Below are 21,980 nucleotides of genomic sequence, written 5' to 3' on the forward strand. Positions count from 1 at the left end.
GATATGTGTAAAACCCCCTCTCTCACAACTGTAAGGTCATCTGTCCTGTGGCAGTTTGATCAGATTTAGGGCAAATGTACAGTACTGATCCCAGCCCAAGCCTTCCATCTACACTATCTCTCTATACTTATCTGCCCTATCTTTCTATTCTTCCCTCTGTCCCACTAATCAGCCATGACGCCTCTTTTGCTTCACAAACAATCATGATATTTTCATCAGAGCTCTCCAGCCCTCCTTCCTTCCGCCAGGGAGAGTGAGAGCGACAGTAGTGGAATGGGGGAGTGAGACATTGTAGCAGGCAGGATGCTACCACTGCTACCGATCTGTTTAATTTCATTACTACTGCACCTTTGTGATTGATAAAGGAACTGATGCAAGCACCAGGAAATGTATCTATTGAACCCATTCTATAGCTGCCGATGCTCTGCTTCCTGGCTGCAGCAGCTTTCTGTAGTGTCTAATAGTCTCTCTGTGTGGTGCTCCTGAATGATTTCTAGGTGGGCTTGATAATTATGTCATACGCAGCTGACACTAATTGTACATCCCTAGCGTCTCTCAATGGATCTGCCTGGACAACCGGAGCGGATGTGATGTGAGATCCATAGAGGATACTGCTGCTACAGCTTCTGATGAGCATTTACTGGCCACATCACGTTACACTGGATCTGGATGTGAACAAATGCAACTGAACTCCTCTTGATGAGAAAGGAATCTCTACCTCTGCGAGGTGGAGCCACTCGCTGCTGCCTAGCTCTGGTCTCTCTGCTCCGCTCCTCTCTGAGAGTGATGAGAGTACAAGAGAGAGACGGGGGGAGAGAGAGAGAGAGGTAAAGAGAAAGTGAGAGGTACTAGAGAGAGAACCAGAGAGAGAGGGCAAGAGAACAGATAGATAAACAGAGAGAGAGCGGTACTAGACAGAGAGAGAGAGAGAAACAGAGCGAGAGGTACTCTAGAGAGAGAGTGAACCATCTGACAATGAATGTCAGTGTGTAGTGGAGAGTGGTTCATTTCTGCCTGCCTGACAGTGTGGCACTGTGTGAAGCAGCTGTCTCTTTTTCTGCTCTGATACTCTAATAGGCCAATAAGCGCAGTAATGCAGAAGCTGTAGAGCGAAGAGAAGAGACACAAGCCTCTTATGACTACAGTACAGGGATGATGCTTTGAGGACCAGACTGAGAAGTGCTCTGAGGATTCAGGGTTTCAGACTGCAGAGTGTAGACCGAGAGAGAGCTGCTGTGCTGTACATACCTGAGATACTGCAGTTAATCGCTGCACCTTTATAAGACATTCAGCATGGATCTGGATGAACTGTGTACTTACACAGATGGCATGGACAACAGCTCCCTAAAGTACCCAAAGACTGAGCAGACTGAGAAAATGTGGATGCGACTCAAGGGAATGTAAGTTTTTTTTCTTATTTTTATCCTTCCTTTTCTTTTTTCATCTTTCATCCCTCCTCAGCGAGGAGCTGACCATGAGACGTGATCTGTCAGGGTGGTTGAACGAGTGAGATGCTTTCAAGCTCTTGTGTAGAAATGTTTATTTGTTATAAGAACTGATGCAGTGTTTTAACGCCAGTTCTGACGCGTTGCTGCAGTATCTTTGTATTCCATCACTATACTATATATCGAAGCAGGTTTATTGGTATTCTTATGTGTACATATTTGGTTTGTAAACAATACATTAGTGTGTATTCATTACTACTGTAGGTTTAAGAGGATTGTGTACATTATATGATTTCAGTGTATGTATGTACTGTAGGTACACTAAATTAACAAAAGTATGTGGACACCTGCTCGTCCAATATCTCATTCATAAATCATGGGCATTAATATGGAGTTGGTCCACCCCTTTGCCGCTATAACAGCCTACACTCTTCTGGGAGGCTTTCCACTAGATGTTGGAACATTGCTGCGGGAACTTGCTTCTGTTCAGCCATAATAGCATTAGGGAGGTCGGGCACTGATTTTGGGCGATTAGGCCTGGCTCGCAGTCGGCATTCCGATTCATCCCAAAGGTGTTCAATGGAGTTGAGGTCAGGGATCTGTGCAGGCCAGTCAAGTTATTCCACATCGATCTCGACAAGCCATTAATGTGTAGACCTCACTTTGTGCACGGGGGCATTGTTATGCTGAAACTTTTGCCACAAAGTTGGAAGCACAGAATCCCTCTAGAACATAATTATATGCTGTAGCGTCACTGGAACTAAGAGGCAATGCCCGAACCATGAAAAACAGCCCGAGGCCATTATTCCTCCTCCACCAAACTTTACAGTTGGCATTATGCATTCGGGCAGGTAGCGTTCTCCTGGCATCTGCCAAACCCAGATTTGTCTGTCGGACTGCCAGATGGTGAAGCGTGATTCATCACTCCAGAGAACGCGTTTCCACTGCATCAGAGTCCAATGGCGGCAATCTTTACACCACTCCAGCCCACGCTTGGCATTGCACATAGTGATCTTAGGCTTGTGTGTGGCTGCTCTGGCCATGAAACCCATTTCCATGAAGCTCCCGACTAACAATTCTTGTCCTGACGTTGCTTCCAGAGGCAGTTTGGAACTTGGTTGTGAGTGTTGCAACCAAGAACAGAAGATTTTTACGCACTACGCGATTCAGCACTTGGTGGTCACATTCTGTGAGCTTGTGTGGCCTACCACTTCGCGGCAGAGCCGTTGTTGCTCCTAGACGTTTCTACTTCACAATAGCAGCACTTGCAGTTGACCTGGGAATCTCTAGCAGGGCAGAAATTGTTGACTTGTTGTAAAGGTGACATCCTATGGCGGTGCCATACTGAAAGTCACTGAGAGCTTCAGTAAGGCCATTCTACTGCCAATGTTTGTCTATGGAGATTGCATGGCCATATGCTTGATTTTATACACCTACCAGCAATGGGTGTGGCTGAAATAGCTGAATCCACTAATTTGAAGGGTTGTCCACGTACTTTTGTATTTATAGTGTATGTATTTAGCGTGTGTGTGTATACATACAGTACCCGTCAAAAGTTTGGACACACCTTCACATTCAAAGGTTTTTCTTTATTTGTACTATTTTCTACATTGTAGAATAATAGTGAAGACATAAAAACTATGAAATAACACATATGGAATGATGTAGTAACCAAAAAAGTGTTAAACAAACCAAAATATATTTGAGATTCTGCAAAGTAGCCATCTTTTGCCTTGATGACAGCTTTGCACACTCTTGGCATTCTCTCAACCAGCTCCATGAGGTAGTCACCTAGAATGCATTTAAATTAACAGGTGTGCCTTATTAAAAGTTAATTTGTAGAATGACTTTCCTTCTTAATGCGTTTGAGCCAATCAGTTGTGTTGTGACAAGGTGGTATACAGAAGATAGGGCTATTTTGCAAAAAACAAAGTTCATATTATGGCAAGAACAGCTCAAATAAGCAAAGAGAATCGACAGTCCATCATTACTTTAAGACATGAAGGTCAGTAAATACGGGAAATTGCAAGAACTTTGAAAGTTTCTTCAAGTGCAGTTGCAAAAACCAACACTATGATGAAACTGGCTGTTGTGAGGACTGCTACAGGAAAGGAAGACCCAGAGTTAACTGCACCTCAGATTGCAGCCCAAATAAATGCTTCACAGAGTTCAAGTAACAGACATCAACATCAACTGTTCAGAGGAGACTGCGTGATTCAGGCCTTCATGGTTAAAATGCTGCCAAGAAACCACTACTAAAGGACACCAATAATAAGAAGAGACTTGTTTGGGCCATGAAACACAAGCAATGGACATTAGACCGGTGGACATCTGTCATTTGGTCTGATGAGTCCATATTTGAGATACAGAGTAGGTGAACAGATGATCTCTGCATATGTGTGGTTCCCACCATGAAGCATGGAGGAGGAGGTGTGATGGTGTGGGGGTGCTTTGCTCGTGACAGTGATTTCGTCAGTGATTTCTTTAGAATTCAAGGCACACTTAACCTGCATGGCTACCACAGCATTCTGCAGCAATACGCCATCCCATCTGGTTTGCGCTTAGTAGGACAATTATTTGTTTTTCAACAAGACAATGACCCAATGCCCACCTCTAGGCTGGGTAAGGGCTATTTGAACTAGAAGGAGAATGGTGGTGCTGCATCAGATGACCTGTCCTCCACAATCACCCGACCTCAACCCAATTGAGATGGTTTGGGATGAGTTGGACTGCAGAGTGAAGGAAAAGCAGCCACCAAGTGTTCAGCATATGTTGGAAAAGCATTCCTTATGATGCTGGTTGAGAGATTGCCAAGGTTGTGCAAAGCTGTCATCAAGGTGAAGGGTGACTACTTTGAAGAATCTAAAATATATTTTCATTTGTTTACCACTTTTTTTTGGTTATTACATGTTTCAATATGTGTTATTTCATAGTTTAGATGTCTTCACTATTATTCTACAATGTAGAACATTTGTAAAAAATAAAGAAAACCCCCTGAATGCGTCGGTGTCCAAACCTTTGACTGGTACTTACTGTAAGCCGATATCAGTATTTGTATTAACCTACTGTTTTTACAGTACATGAATTAACAAATTCATGAATGATTTAATGGAAGTAATAATGGTATAATATGTGTTCTTCAGCAGTTCTATTTTTTTAACCTTATAATCAATATGTTACCACATAAGATTGATTAAGCTAAATACAGCTGGCACTATGATTACACTAATTTGCAGTTGCATAATATGTCATTTTCACAGTTTACAACAAATGAATGGGTGGATTATATAGCTGTTAAACTTGTATATGACAAACGTGTCGCAGTAGTAGCAAACTGTTTATCACTGAAGCTTATCTAAACTCATTATGTATTCAATAGTTCCTTATAATGTGCACTCACAGTACACATGTTTACGCCCACACACACAATCCACTGCTGAAATCCCTGATCACATAGTCCTCAATCACACACTGTCCCCTAAGCATCTCTCTACGCACGCACACGCACACGCACACACACACACACACACACACACACACACACACACACACACACACACACACACACACACACACACACACACACACACACATCCGTTACAAGTATGGGATTACAAAAAGACGGTAACTGTAATCCGTTGTGCTGCAAGCAAAAATATTGCAATCAGATTACAGATACTTTAAAAAACTAGATTATTATTTCAAGGATTACTTTTAAATTCAGAAAGGATGTTTGCGAAAAAAAATATTTGACACTTCACTGTTTTCTCAATGATGTTCAAATCAGCATTGAGCAATAGCGCAAATTTCAGTTTTTTGCATCTGAGCGAGTCTGACCACAAATCAGAGACCACTATGATGACACACCAAATGCGGGAAAAGAGCAGGAATAGGCTTTTGTAGGCTACTGTCTAAACTATGTCTTCCAATGGTGCGACTGCTGTCGGCATCCAAAAATGATCCAACTTGAATAAACACTTGGAGGTAAAGATGACAGCAGTGGTGTAGTCTACGGCGATACGGATATCACTTATTATTGATATCTACATAGCGCATTGATGTGAATCACACTGCTGCTCTCTCATTTAGCTATTTGCGCCTTACGAATTGTGGTTGTTCACAAATCTAAATGTATATTTGAACCCAATAATAGTTGAATTCAAGAAGTTTTATGATGCCTATCAATCATTGTTTTTGAAACCAGTGGACAGCAAGTAAAAAATGTGCTCTTGCAACAGCTGCATAGTGAGGATCCCAGCCTTTGGAATAAACAGGTCTTTTAAAACTCAATCTAATTCATGCTGATAAAAATACATCCATAGGCCTAATGGACACATGCTTAAACTCGCACACTTTTGATAGACTTAAATGTGCAATCTGTAGTTGCTACATACATTTTTGGACTTCTAAATTATATATATTAATGTAAAGATATACTTTTATCATATGATTATATGTAGTAGAATGCAATGGGTTAGAAGAAACCTACATAACCAACCAATAAAGTAAAATGTAACATCCATGTATGGCCAGTTATGTATTTTTGTCTTCTTATAATGCCTCTTAAGGGGAAAGTAATCTCAAAGTAACTGAATGTAATCAGATTACGTTGCTGAGTTTGGGTTGTCCAAAAGTTACGTTACTGTTTACAATTTGGAACTAGTAACTAACGGATTACATTTAGAAAGTAACCTACCCTACACACACACACACACACACACACACACACACACACACACACACACACACACACACACACACACACACACACACACACACACACACACACACACACACACACACTGCTCTCAATGTAATCCCCTGAATACCTGTGGCTCACTGGTGTAGGAGACAGACAGTTGTGTTGCTATGGAGCAGAGCGGGGGAGGAGAGGGGTTATAAGAGGAGGGGATGGGAGAGGATAGGAGAGGAGGGGAGGGGGAAGAGAATAAAATAGCACTCTAGAGGATAGGAGAGGAAGGAAAGGAGAAGAGAAAAGTAAAGAGGATAGGATAGGAGAAGTAGAGGAGGGAGAGGATATAAAGGAGGAGAGGAGGAGAGGATAGAAAGGGAGAGAACATTTACATTTACATTTAAGTCATTTAGCAGACGCTCTTATCCAGAGCGACTTACAAATTGGAGAAGGAGAGCAGAGGGGAAGAAAGGAAAGAAGAGGAGGGGATGGGAGAGAGGGGAGCAGAGGAGGGGATAGGAGAGAGGGGAGCAGAGGAAAGAGAGGAGAGGAGGGGTAACAGCGGGTAGAGCAGAGCAGATACCTGTATGTCCTCTTTAGGCGGCCTGATCTAAGTCAACACAGCTGGGGTAAGCAGTGATCGCTCGCTGGCTGGCTGATTGACGGACTGACTGGCTGCCTGATCTCAGATATTAAAATCCCTGCTCCAGCATTATAATCACCTCACACACACACACACAGACTCACACACACAGACTCACACACAGGCTCACACACACACAGACTCATTGTATAGTCAGGACTCTCCACTGAGCACTTCTCCCCTCCCTGAAATGACATGATGTCACACTGAGCCTCTGTATAGGAATAGGCCACATACAGGGCTACATGTCAATTCAATTTATTTTAAAATTATTGAGCTAAATTGATTTAGCTCTTTTCTCATAACTTTTCTTGTTGAAGCTGTCTCTTGACTTAATGCTTTAAAGTACAATTTCAAGCACTTTTTTATAAAATCTGAAAAAACATTTTGTGTGATGCATAATTTACTGCTGTTGAAATAATTGCTGTGAGTGTGATGATTCCAGTGATTCTTTTGCAACATTCCTCCTCTTCACTGGATCTTCACACCATATTAAACACCCTGGTGAAGGTGTGTGTGTGTGTGTGTGTGTGTGTGTGTGTGTGTGTGTGTGTGTGTGTGTGTGTGTGTGTGTGTGTGTGTGTGTGTGTGTGTGTGTGTGTGTGTGTGTGTGTGTGTTCTCCACTACCCGATAGTTAGGAGATGAGTGACTGGAGAGGAGAGAGAGAACAAAAATGTACATGACTAATCTGAATCTCCTAGACCAGACTGCTCCAGAGCAGAAACACACTCATTATTTATATCAGGCTGTGTCTCAAATGGCACCCTATTCCCTATATAGAGCACTACTTTTGACCAGGACCCATAGGGAGGTATCTGTTTAAAAGTAGTACACTATGCAGGGAATGAGGTGCTATTTGGGACACAGCTCAGAGCGATGACGTACCTTGTATGGCCTACTAATCTAATGTACACTCCTCATCTTGTTTTTCAGGCAGAAGTACAAAAACACGTCTCAAAGGTACGTCACATGGTATCTGTCTATCTATTCTCTCTCTTTGTATGCGTGTGTGTGTGTATACATATATATGTGTATATATATATATATATGTGTGTATATATATACAGTGGGGAGAACAAGTATTTGATACACTGGCGATTTTGCAGGTTTTCCTACTTACAAAGCATGTAGAGGTCTGTCATTTTTATCATAGGTACACTTCAACTGTGAGAGACGGAATCTACAACAGAAATCCAGAAAATCACATTGCATGATTTCTAAGTAATTAATTTGCATTTTATTGCATGACATAAGTATTTGATCACCTACCAACCAGTAAGAATTCCGGCTCTCACAGACCTGTTCGTTTTTCTTTAAGAAGCCCTCATGTTCTCCACTCATTACCTGTATTAATTGCACCTGTTTGTTACCTATATAAAAGACACCTGTCCACACACTCAATCAAACAGACTCCAACCTCTCCACAATGGCCAAGACCAGAGAGCTGTGTAAGGACATCAGGGGTAAAATTGTAGACCTGCACAAGGCTGGGATGGGCTACAGGAAAATAGGCAAGCAGCTTGGTGAGAAGGCAACAACTGTTGGCGCAATTATTAGAAAATTGAAGAAGTTCAAGATGACGGTCAATCACCCTCGGTCTGGGGCTCCATGCAAGATCTCACCTCGTGGGGCATCAATGATCATGAGGAAGGTGAGGGATCAGCCCAGAACTACACGGCAGGACCTGGTCAATGACCTGAAGAGAGCTGGGACCACAGTCTCAAAGAAAACCATTAGTAACACACTACGCCGTCATGGATTAAAATCCTGCAGCGCACGCAAGGTCCCCCTGCTCAAGCCAGCGCATGTCCAGGCCATCTGAAGTTTGCCAATGAACATCTGGATGATCCAGAGGAGGAATGGGAGAAGGTCATGTGGTCTGATGAGACAAAAATACAGCTTTTTGGTCTAATCTCCACTCGCCGTGTTTGGAGGAAGAAGAAGGATGAGTACAACCCCAAGAACACCATCCCAACCGTGAAGCATGGAGGTGGAAACATCATTCTTGGGGATGCTTTTCTGCAAAGGGGACAGGACGACTGCACCGTATTGAGGGGAGGATGGATGGGGCCATGTATCGCGAGATCTTGGCCAACAACCTCCTTTCCCTGAGTAAGAGCATTGAAGATGGGTCGTTGCTGGGTCTTCCAGCATGACAACGACCCGAAACACACAGCCAGGGCAACTAAGGAGTGGCTCCGTAAGAAGCATCTAAAAGTCCTGGAGTGGCCTAGCCAGTCTCCAGACCTGAACCCAATAGAAAATCTTTGGAGGGAGCTGAAAGTCTGTATTGCCCAGCGACCCTAAAACCTGAAGGATCTGGAGAAGGTCTGTATGGAGGAGTGGGCCAAAATCCCTGCTGCAGTGTGTGCAAACCTGGTCAAGAACTACAGGAAACATATGATCGCTGTAATTGCAAACAAAGGTGACTGACATAACAGGAGAAAAAACCAAGGTTGCCAGGTGCACAGTGTTTCCGGGTTGGTGCGGCTGGCTTCCGGGTTGGATGCGCGCTCTGTTAAGAAGCAGTGCGGCTTGGTTGGGTTGTGTATCGGAGGACGCATGACTTTCAACCTTCGTCTCTCCCGAGCCCGTACGGGAGTTGTAGCGATGAGACAAGACAGTAGCTACTAAACAATTGGATACCACGAAATTGGAGAGAAAAAGGGGTAAAAATGAGAAAATAATAAATAAATAAATTAAGAAGTGTACCTATGATAAAACATTACAGACCTCTATATGCTTTGTAAGTAGGAAACACTGACGATTTTGCAGGTTTTCAAATACTTGTTCTCCCCACTGTATGTATGTATGTATGTATGTATGTATGTATGTATGTATGTATGTATGTATGTATGTATGTATGTATGTATGTATGTATGTATGTATGTATGTATGTATGTATGTATGTGTGCGTGCGTGCGTGCGTGCGTGCGTGCGTGCGTGCGTGCGTGCGTGCGTGCGTGCGTGTGTGTGTGTGTGTGTGTATGTGTAGTAGCTACCGAATGTCATTTTTTGGTGAGTTTGGACATTTACAATGAGAGCCACTGTGCAGGTTTTGATGCATGCTTGTCTGAAGAACTGTCTGTGTGGAGTCTTGAGTCGCTAGGGCAACGGGCCTGCCTGCTCTGGGAAGAGGGGCAGACTGTGGGGCAGAGAACAGAGAGGAGAAAAATGCAAGGAAATCAGGATAGATAGCAGTGGCAGCAGTACAGATAATGCATCCACAGTTAAAGGTTAAATAAAATGAAATCCAAAATGCTTCTCAAACACTGCCGAAAGCTAACACAATATGATGCCTTGTCTCCTTATTAATTCAGCCACTTAATTAGCTAACTAGCAAGTTAAACCATATACACAGCTTCCACTTTCTCCCATTGTGCTATTTACAAACAAATGCGACTGGCTCAGCTTTTCTGGGGAACTATGGTAAGCTTAATAATGTAAAATAATGTGACAGGTGAAATGAAGAACGCAATCTGCTTTAGTTATTGAAAAACCAACCTGTGGCTGTTTCAAATACCGGGGCATACTGTATATACAGTATACCACCAACACCTAGTGTATATACAGTATACCTCCCACACCTAGTGTATATACAGTATACCACCCACACCTAGTGTATATACAGTATACCACCCACACCTAGTGTAAATACAGTATACCACCCACACCTAGTGTATATACAGTATACCACCCACACCTAGTGTATATACAGTATACCACCCACACCTAGTGTATGTACAGTATACTACCCACACCTAGTGTATATACAGTATACCACCCACACCTAGTGTATATACAGTATACCACCCACACCTAGTGTATATACAGTATACTACCCACACCTAGTGTATATACAGTATACCACCCACACCTAGTGTATATACAGTATACCACCCACACCTAGTGTAAATACAGTATACCACCCACACCTAGTGTATATACAGTATACCACCCACACCTAGTGTATATAGCAGGGAGGGGCAACTGCCAGCCTGCAGCCTCCATTTTGAAGGCCCCGAGATCAATTTCCAAAACAAAGAAAAAATACATCTATTTTTTTTGGTGGGGGGAGCTCAGTCGGGGTCTCAATTTACTTTTGAGAGTTAGAATATTCGAATACACAAGGTGCAATTTTGAAATCATTTTTTTGTCATGTTATGTCAGTCACTGACAGTCACTCAATTACCCCATGTCAGCAAAATTGGTTTTATTTGTAAGTTATCTAAACTTGTAGTAATCATGTTCAAATTACTGACCAGGGGCCGACATTGATTTGGTTAGTCACTCTTACTCAGATATCATAAAAACCTACCAACATTTCTCTCCGCCTCATGGCAAAATGTGTAGAATTGCAGCAAACTTAAAAATGTTCTTTAAGTCCCATGAAAAAAAATCCTTGATTGCAGGAAATGAACTCTAAAACAAAAATGTTTCTCTCCACTGTCAAGAGGGGGGCAACTAAATTGTTTTGCTTGCAAGGTGTGGTATGGATGTGGGTAGGCAGACCTGCAAGCCACTGCGGCCCCTCATGATGAGTTCAGATTTTTTTGTGGCCCCCACATCCGTCAACGTCGCCTATCCCTAATGTACAGGATAAAACATGCGAGGCTCTTGTTGAAGCTAAACTGTATGTGGGTTTAAATACTATATTCATACTATACAGTACTGTGTTGGTTTGAGTGTCTTGTTACATCCCTTTCATACTGTATGGTGGGGTCAGTAGCTCTCACAGAGAGCACATTCAGAAACTGTTAAGTTTGATCAATTGGCCTTCACACACACAAGCACAAACGCACACACACACACACACACACGCACAAACACACAGGGAGACACGCACACACATACATGCGCGCGCACGCACACACACACACACGCACACATACACACACACACTGCATTATGCAGTCTACTGTTGAAAGCTTGCATTCATGCAACATGCTCACACGTAGGTGCTCTTCCACAATGGCCCTTTGCACAGGTTTTTCCTCGTCTGTCTGTCTGGTCTGGTCCCGTCAGTAAGTGTGGGTGTTGATTGTGAAGTGTGTAGAAATATAATGATACAGAACTCTGCATTAGTATTTAACGCAGTATGTTATACTGTATTCAACACATGTATATAACACATCTGCCATGCTGAGCCTCAATAAGGCCCTAAAAATTGTCAAAGACTCCAGCCACCCTAGTCATAGACTGTTCTCTCTGCTACCGCACGGCAAGCGGTACCGGAACACCATGTCTAGGTCCAAAAGGCTTCTTAACAGCTTCTACCCTCAAGCCATAAGACTCCAGAACAGGTAATCAAATGGCTACCCGGACTAATTATATTGACCCCACCCATCTACTCACACCATTTCAACACTGCTGCTACTCTGTTTCTTATCTATATATTATCTATGTTTATTATCATAGTCACTTTAACTCTACATACATGTACATATTACCTCAACTAACCTGTGCCCCAGCACATTGAGTCTGTACTAGTTCCCCCTGTATATAGCCTTGCTACCTTTTTATTTTATTGTTGCTCTTTAATTATTAGTTGTTTATATATATATATATACATTTTTTTTTACTTCAGTTTATTTTAGTTAATGCTTTCTTTACACTTTATTTTTTTTAAACTGCATTGTTGGTTATGGGCTTGTAAGTAAGCATTTCACTGTTATGTCTACACCTGTTGTATTCGGTGCATGTGACAAATAACATTTGTTTTGATTCAACAGAACTGTTACATCGTCTCCGGCACCTAGAACAAAAATCTTGCATAATTGCGTCAGATGCTCAATTAAGTCCTAGGAGGAGATAACGAGACTAGCAAGCCGCTCCACCGCCCTAAATGGAAACTCTGAGACAAATCATTGGGCAAATGTCCTCTCCCCTTCCAAAAATTCGAAAGATGCGAACACCTGTAAAATCGGTATTTGTTACGAAAAAAAATCTGTGCACCGGAACAAAGTTCATTGTTAGTCGTCGCATCCCACAGTCTGTTGACAGACGCTGCGATACCATCCTTTGTTACGTGTGTTTGTCCACAAATGATTAGACTAGAGGGTACAATATTTGGCCAATGATTCAGAGAGCAGTCTGTTATTAAGGGAGTTGTTGTGAATTGTGCAGTTGCGCCGATCGCATGAGTTATTGTCCATTCTCTGTGGTTGATTAATCAAACAATTTTTAAGAATCTTCATGAATAGATCATGTTAGTTAGTGGTTTTGATTGTAGCAATACACTTTCAAATATTGACTCCTGGGTGAGTCATTTTAACTGGCCCATAGAGTTCTCTCTCCACTAGAGGTACCCATTGAACTAAATCCACTCAATGTGACATCAACAGGGGATACTGTTCAGCAACAGGAGATACTATACAGTATGTTGAAAAAGTTCCAAAATGTAATCGATTAATTGCAATTAAATCCCAACATTCTGGACTGCTGTTCAAATGTAGCTTTGAGGATGCCATAGCACAAATGTATTTACTAAATGTGTTTCTAGTATAAGTGATTGGCCATAATTTTACTGAAGCTCTATATACTGTTATAGTGTAATAGCTTTTGATAAGGCATCAATGACAGGGGCAGAGCAGATATGAGACAAGCTGTGACTCGAATAGCCAACTGTCAGTCAAGCTGTCTCAGTAAAAGCGTGAAGACATTATGTATTTTTAGTACATGTACATGCAGCATGTCTTCAGAGTGAGCAGAGGCCAGATTGGTCACTCCACAAAAAGAGTGCCTTTTGTGTCCCTTTGATATTCTAAGTAGACATTTTGCAACAATATTGCATTTTAAAAGCCTTTTTTCCTATGAATAAAGACTTGCTAAAGTGCCAAAATTCAGCATTTTGACATGTCCCCAATCAACCTTGTGTCATTTTTAGGAAAATTTGACCTCACTAAAGTTTCACCGTTATTGTTAAGCCCAAGTTATGAATTTTACAAACGATTTCGGACGTCTAGTAAGGGACCGTACATTTGCAATATGGACTTTCTCACTAACCATACGGCAACTGCCGAAATCTTCCCTTAAGGTATGTTATTGCTTTGACAAAGTCATTTCTGAAGATTAATATTTATTTAATGTGATTCATTTACATCTGTTCCTCATTTTAAGGTCAATCCTGTTACGTGAACTGAACTCTAAAATTAAAATAAACATTGAACATCTGATAGTCAAAAATCATAGTGTAAAAGCAGGTGAGCTGGTTATACTATTTGACCATTTTCTAGTGTTTAGTGTTGGAAAACTGAGCGGGTCGACCCTGTTACCCAAAGATAGACAAGCTACAACTGTTTTAACAATCAAATGTTTTTGTGAAGCTTGCGTTCAAGTGCCACTCCCTGTTGCCAAGCTTCGATTCCCCCCTGTCACAAGGGGATTTATGGCTGATGTAGCCCTGTAGTGCTGTCTTTTGGTCATTGACTGCATATGAGTCAAGCTGTGCCTCTGACAGTCAACCGTCAGTCAAGCTGTCGCAGTAAAAATGTCATAGTACATGCAGCTTGTCTACAGAGTCAGCAGAGAATAGGGGAGGTGGCTATAAACTACTTTCATTGTTGTATTCCTGGCTTTGACTCCTCTCCTCTCCGTCTATAGCTATTGTGTGTTCACGCACAGTATGTATGCTCAGTAGGTACTGTACGTCTCTGTGTGCCCTGAACCCTTTCCCTGAACCCTCTCTATCTCATCTATTCTGTTGTGTGAATGTATGCTCAGTAGCTCCTTGAACCCTTTCCACCCAAATCTAAACCCCATGCTGTGTGTGTGTGTACTTGATTATACTGTGACTCCAATCCTGTTTTAACCTTCTATTGTGCACATATGTGAAGTATGTTCAGTAAGTCTATGTCCCTGACCCAGCAGCAGCAGATTGGTTAGTTGATTCACTGTGCTCTGGTGTTTCCTGGCAACCAGCTGTTCTCTCCTTTCTATTTTTTCCCCCTTTACATACTCTCCAATGATAGGCAGCTGTTAATGGACAGCCAATCATTATCAAGTGTAGCCAATCTATTCAGGAATGTGGCCTTCATAATAACAATTGAAGGTACTGCAGATGTTGATCTCGATGGTTGGTTTAACTATAATGTTGAATTGGTTTCTGATAGAGGTGATATCTTTGAACATCTTGGCATCTTCTCAGACTCTGTTCTAGTGTTGGGCCACGTGCAGATTTCCATACCTTCATACCATGCCTGTGCCATCCCGTGGTATACAGCATTACCGGTAGTGCGCACAAGGGGCCTTTTTCTTTTTACGTAAAAAAACATCACTTACCATAATGCCAACAAGTACTAAAGAATCACCATAGTTGATACTAGATAAATGCGAATGAGCGCATGCAAACATTTACTAGTAAGACAGACAACCCAGCTGATGCAAGTATCTTAAAATGCAGTTTGCGTCATACATAAAACAAATACTAGACAGCAGTGATCTTAATCCAGGAGGAGATTGTCTGTGATGCTGTTAGCGACCAAGAAGAAGCTTGATCTTTCAAGCTAACTTTAGCCACTTAGCCAGCTAATGTTAGCAAGTTAGCAAAACCCAGCTGGACATAAATTATGGAACACCTTACATAATTAGTTAATTTAATAGTTATAAGATATATAACTGGCAAACATTACTCGTGAATTTCATGCAATGTAACTTGATCACCTCACTTAAATTGTGCTGCAGGAGTGACTCAGCTCACATATCTCCAGTTTTGTTCGTTGTGCTTCACACGTGACTGGCTCAAACAACTGTTTTGGAAAGCTAGTACCGGTAAACTTCATAATGAAAAATAATGAATGAAATCTGCTTTATCTATTGTCGGTGCACAAGTTGACTGCAGGTATTTATTTCAAAAGTACAAATATTCACATTTATTAAAAAAAAACTGTATTGACGGTATTGGAAAATCATAAAGGTTTTTTCAAAATACCCTGGGATATAGTATATACTGTACAGTATACCTCCCAACCCTACTCTATACACATACACTATGTGGCTGGCAGGTTGCCACACCACTGAAAATAAGTCAGTGTCCTAATGTATATATATGGACAGAGACAATCAGCCTGTTGATATAGGGGATGTATAGGACCCATTTTTAACCATAACTACAAGAATGTCTGAACAATAAAAGGCAATCACTAGTGAATATCATGTCCTTGCTTTTGTGTCACTCTTATTCTTTGTTTATAATCCCCTGATGTTGGCTGTCTATTCTGAACAGAACTGCCTGTCTGCTCCTCTCTCGTCTCCTCTTGATTAGATCAGACCCTGCAGCACCATGCTTCCTTACAACCAATTCTGCCACAGAATGTGTTGCAATGCAATTACCAATTCCAATTCCTCTACATTCAATCTGTGTCACGTACAGTACCTCAGGCTCCCTCTGATTTCAGTTAACAACCAAACATTGAGATTTAGTTATATGTTTTTAAATAACTATCTGTTTGTCAGGTTATTACCTTTCCATAGACATTTGCTTAACATGTTGTGTGGTGTTTTTGTTGGATATATAGACAGGTTAGCTGATAACGGCACGAAAACGATGAGTGTGCTTCAATGTGGCAGAAGTCTGTGTGTGTTGTGATTCTGGATGGCCAGATGGCTTGCAACAATGACAAGATGCTGCCACGGGGGAATCGTAAGTGGCTCGTTTTAGCTAGTTTTATCTTGTTCTTGATACCATGTCTTGTTTTGAGTTGTTTCGAGTGATGTCAAGTCTAGGCTAATATGGCATCAACAAAAAAAACATGTTTAAATATGTTGTCAACAGTCTAAGCCACCCTTGTCTGTTTTGCCCCATAGTTGCACACCCATTGGTTTTGTTGCTAAACAACCAAACTGTCTATACAGGTAATGGAACCCATTTTGTTCTAATGGAGAGACAACGCATTCCAATTTGTTGTTGCTATAGCAGCATGTGACGTGTCATCTATGGGACATCGTAGTAGTCTGTGGCTTGAGGTTGACACATAGTGCTCTGGAGTAGATCAATTAAGCATACACAAGTTCCGGATGAGAGCACTTTCATCGTGGAGATTCACTCTACAGTTATTACTTGTTCAACACACACTGAATCCAGGAAAGACAGGCTGCGTGTGTAAAGCTAGTACAAGACTTAACAGTTGTAAGTGTTACTCCACTTCGCATACTGCCATACTGAAAATCCTCATAGCACCACATGGCTAACAGAGTTATCACAATAACATGCTAATAGCAGAATTGGGGCGACAGGTAGTCTAGCGGTTAGAGCGTTGGGCCAGTAACCAAAAGGTTGTTGGTTCAATTACCAAAGGTGAAAAATGGATTGACGTGCCATTGAGCAAGGCACTTAACCCTAATTTACTCCAGGGGTGCTGTACTACTATGGCTGACCCTGTAAAACAACACATTTCACTGCAGCTATCTGGTGTATGTTTTTCTTGGGGGGGTGTTCTGGTGCCCTTTTGCCTTTTTTCTGCCTCTGCCTTTCTGCCTTTTTTCCATGACACAGATTGAAATACGGTGAGAGCTAAATGCAGAGCTACAGAGTAGTGCACCGTTTCCTTTTACTTTTGTCAGGGCAAGGAGAGGAACACCAGACCAGCCAACATACCTGGGTTTAAAGACTATTTGAAATCATTTCAAATATTGTGTCTGTGCTCGATTGAGCTTGCCTGACTTAATGGACTAATACAATTGTCCTAAAATGACAAACTGGCACTCCAGGCAAGGTAGCGCAAATGCTTTAAGTATTTGAAATATTTTGAAAAGTATTTGAACCCAGGTCTGGCAGAAAGTCAACAGATATAGAAGAAAAGTGGGCTCTGGGCCCTGTCTGTCTGTCAGATACAGGGAGGAAAGAAATGACTAAAGCTGTTGCACACACACACGCAAGCACACACACACACAGACAAACACACACACACACAGACAGACAAACACACACACAGACAGACAAACACACACACGCACGCACGCACACACAGACAAACACACACATGCACGCACACACACACACAGACAAACACACACACACACGCACGCACATACAGACAAACACACACATGCACAAACGCACACACAGACAAACACACGCACGCACGCACACACACACACACACACAGACAAACACACACACGCACACACGAACACACTGACAGACACACACACACACAGTTGGATTTAAGAATAATTCAGCTGTACGAGACCGATAGTTATGAATAGGCCCGATGCACCTGTAGTGGACACACAGTCAGGAATATTTCACTAGGTCCCTTAGAAGCACATGATCAATGACTTGACATGCTTTTATTACTTACTGGTGTGGATGTTATTGTACATTATATTCTATCATTTGTTTGAAAGCTAATGACTGATTGTGCCTCAGCGTCCTTAGTGTCTTGTAACAAATTAAACGTAGCAAGCAGGCTAGCATGCACACAATATTTGGGTGACAAAAATCCAGTTTTGTTATAGTTCAGTCTTATCTGATGTATATAAAGTGTAATATTGGGATGCAAACTCAACATTTTAAATATATCTGACATGGTACAGTTGTCTTTTTTTGGACAGGTTTTCAAACAATATCAAGAAAGCTGTAACTTGGGATTTATTTGGATCCTCAAACAAGCCATAAAGGATATGTTTTGCGCTTAAGAATGGGAGAATGGAAAAAGCATGGTAAAGCAATCCATAATGGCATCCAAATATAGCCCTGTATTCCATGTACCACAGCCAACACCAATATTGGGCTGGCTCAGGCCCAATGCTGACCAGTGACTGAGATTCTACTTGGTTCTGGGTTGCTAACATCAGTAATAACTATAATGACAATTAATATAAAGAAATACATCATTAGAATATATGCAATTTAGCAGACGCTTTTATCCAAAGTGACTTACAGTCATGCATGCATTCATTTTTATGTATGGGTGTCCCCAGCGGGAATCGTTGCAAGCGCCATGCTCTACCGACTGTGCCACTGTTGTTTTACGTCCTGAACATACCCAGTACCCAGGGTTCACTATTGATTTTGGCTCTGACTGGTACGGTGCCCAATTTACAGCTACTCTAGTTGTTTGTTGGTTTGTCTTCTTCTGTTCATAAGATTCATTCTAAACTCTCAGGTGAAACACATCTGAGCTGAGGTGAGCCTTCAAGGTAAACCCTTTACATTCATGATACTGTTTGTAGCGCCCTGTCAACATGACTTTGAATTCAACCTCTTCACCCTCTTTATGTTGTCTTTATGTTCTCTCTCCACGCTGTATTGTATTTCACCTCTGTCACAATGAACTAGATACGTGTAGAACATTGTTATAATAGCAAAATTGTGTTTTCAACATAATATTATAGCTTAAACAGTGAACATTTATGGAGAGTTTCACTGCTTTCAGAACCAATCATGTTTAGTTTTTCAAGTTTAGAAGAGTTGCGTAAGTCACTGTGGTGCCAGTACATATTTTCCACTCTTTGATGTCAAGCGCTGAAGTGAGTTTCTTAGTTCCTTCCCTCCCGGACAACAGGCAGTTGTGTTGAAAGACCCAAAGCAACCTAACCCAATGTCATTTCAAAGGAACAATAGTCTCTCATGACAGACTGTTAACATGTCAAATCAAATAGCTAGCTAGCTAGGGCATGCAAAGTTTGATTCTGCATTCCAAGATTATGTGAACACTTGTTGCATCTTGTTTTGTGACGTGATATCGTGTCAGGTCAGGTATAGCCTGGACTATGTTCTGTCTGTTACAGTTTGATATAACCTGCGAAATAGTGTCAATTGCTGCGACTATTAGGCCGAGTAGAGTAGCACAGTATCTCTCTAACATCTGCCCCCTTTTTTTTTAAATCGCTTTCCTTTTCCCCCTGCTTTCATCAAGTGTTTCCTCATGCTGAAGACATGATTAGATCCAAGCTGACAGGAAAATGGCTTGGTAGTGCTTGAATAGCAGGGTCGGGGAGTAACGGATTACATGTAAAGGATTACAAAAAACGGTAACACTAATCCGTTACGTTATCAGCAAAAATATTGTAATCAGATTACAGATACTTTTGAAAAACTAGATTACTTCAAGGATTACTTTTAAATTCAGAAAGGATGTTTTCAAAAAAAAATATTTGACACTTCTCTGTTGTCTCAATGACATTCAAATCAGCTTTGAATAAGGTGCAAGTTTAAGATTGTTCCAACTGAGCAACTCTGACCACAAGACAGAGACCACTATGATGACACACGGAAAGTGTTTGATGGACCGCGGGAAAAGATCAGGAATAGGCTTTTGTAGGCTACAGTCCAAGATATATCTTCCAATGGTAGGACTGCTGTCAGCATCCAAGGATTATCCAACTTGAATCTACGCTTGGAGGTAAGGATGACAGCAGGGGTGTAGTCTACAGTTATATGGATATAACTTATTATTGATATCTAGCGCATTTATGTGAATCACGCTGCTGCTCTCTCATTTGGCTATTTGCACCTTATGTTGTCGTGGATGGCAGTTCACAAATCTAAATGTGTATTTGAACCCAATAATGGTTGAATTCAAGAAGTTTAAGGTGCCTTTCAATCATTATTTTTTAAACCAGTGTACAGCCAGTAAAAATATACTCTTGCAACAGCTGCATAGTGCGGATCCCAGCCTATGGAATAAAAGTGGGGCTTTTATTGCTGAATCTAATTCATGCTGATAAAAAAATATATACAGTGCCTTGCGAAAGTATTCGGCCCCCTTGAACTTTGCGACCTTTTGCCACATTTCAGGCTTCAAACATAAAGATATAAAACTGTATTTTTTTTGTGAAGAATCAACAACAAGTGGGACACAATCATGAAGTGGAACGACATTTATTGGATATTTCAAACTTTTTTAACAAATCAAAAACTGAAAAATTGGGCGTGCAAAATTATTCAGCCCCTTTACTTTCAGTGCAGCAAACTCTCTCCAGAAGTTCAGTGAGGATCTCTGAATGATCCAATGTTGACCTAAATGACTAATGATGATAAATACAATTCACCTGTGTGTAATCAAGTCTCCGTATAAATGCACCTGCACTGTGATAGTCTCAGAGGTCCGTTAAAAGCACAGAGAGCATCATGAAGAACAAGGAACACACCAGGCAGGTCCGAGATACTGTTGTGAAGAAGTTTAAGGCCGGATTTGGATACAAAAAGATTTCCCAAGCTTTAAACATCCCAAGGAGCACTGTGCAAGCGATAATATTGAAATGGAAGGAGTATCAGACCACTGCAAATCTACCAAGACCTGGCCGTCCCTCTAAACTTTCATCTCATACAAGGAGAAGACTGATCAGAGATGCAGCCAAGAGGCCCATGATCACTCTGGATGAACTGCAGAGATCTACAGCTGAGGTGGGACACTCTGTCCATAGAACAACAATCAGTCGTACATTGCACAAATCTGGCCTTTATGGAAGAGTGGCAAGAAGAAAGCCATTTCTTAAAGATATCCATAAAAAGTGTCGTTTAAAGTTTGCCACAAGCCACCTGGGAGACACACCAAACATGTGGAAGGAGGTGCTCTGGTCAGATGAAACCAAAATTTAACTTTTTGGCAACAATGCAAAACGTTATGTTTGGCGTAAAAGCAACACAGCTCATCACCCTGAACACACCATCCCCACTGTCAAACATGGTGGTGGCAGCATCATGGTTTGGGCCTGCTTTTCTTCAGCAGGGACAGGGAAGATGGTTAAAATTGATGGGAAGATGGATGGAGCCAAATACAGGACCATTCTGGAAGAAAACCTGATGGAGTCTGCAAAAGACCTGAGACTGGGACGGAGATTTGTCTTCCAACAAGTCAATGATCCAAAAGATAAAGCAAAATCTACAATGGAATGGTTCAAAAATAAACATATCCAGGTGTTAGAATGGCCAAGTCAATGTCCAGACCTGAATCCAATCGAGAATCTGTGGAAAGAACTGAAAACTGCTGTTCACAAATGCTCTCCATCCAACCTCACTGAGCTCGAGCTGTTTTGCAAGGAGGAATGGGGAAGAAATTCAGTCTCTCAATGTGCAAAACTGATAGAGACATACCCCAAGCGACTTACAGCTGTAATCGCAGCAAAAGGTGGCGCTACAAAGTATTAACTTAAGGGGGCTGAATAATTTTGCACGCCCAATTTTTCAGTTTTTGATTTGTTAAAAAAGTTTGAAATATCCAATAAATGTCGTTCCACTACATGATTGTGTCC

At 41.5% G+C, this 21,980-nt stretch overlaps 1 protein-coding gene across 2 annotated transcripts in view; it reads left to right on the plus strand.

Annotated features, from left to right (window-relative positions):
* Positions 1-21,980, plus strand: part of LOC118366636 (dual specificity calcium/calmodulin-dependent 3',5'-cyclic nucleotide phosphodiesterase 1A-like) — an 83,693-nt gene that overhangs the window by 15,161 nt on the left and 46,552 nt on the right. Inside the window, exons 1-2 of one of the 2 annotated variants that reach the window (XM_052493509.1) lie at positions 628-1,400; positions 7,716-7,742. In XM_052493509.1, the coding sequence (XP_052349469.1) occupies positions 1,294-1,400; positions 7,716-7,742 (134 nt within the window). In that variant the 5' untranslated portion in view covers positions 628-1,293. Of the gene's footprint in view, positions 1-627; positions 1,401-7,715; positions 7,743-21,980 lie in introns of those variants that run through there. The other variant, XM_052493510.1, reaches the window with a different exon arrangement.

Source organism: Oncorhynchus keta, chromosome 34, assembly GCF_023373465.1.
Source record: "Oncorhynchus keta strain PuntledgeMale-10-30-2019 chromosome 34, Oket_V2, whole genome shotgun sequence".
NCBI lineage: Eukaryota > Metazoa > Chordata > Actinopteri > Salmoniformes > Salmonidae > Oncorhynchus > Oncorhynchus keta.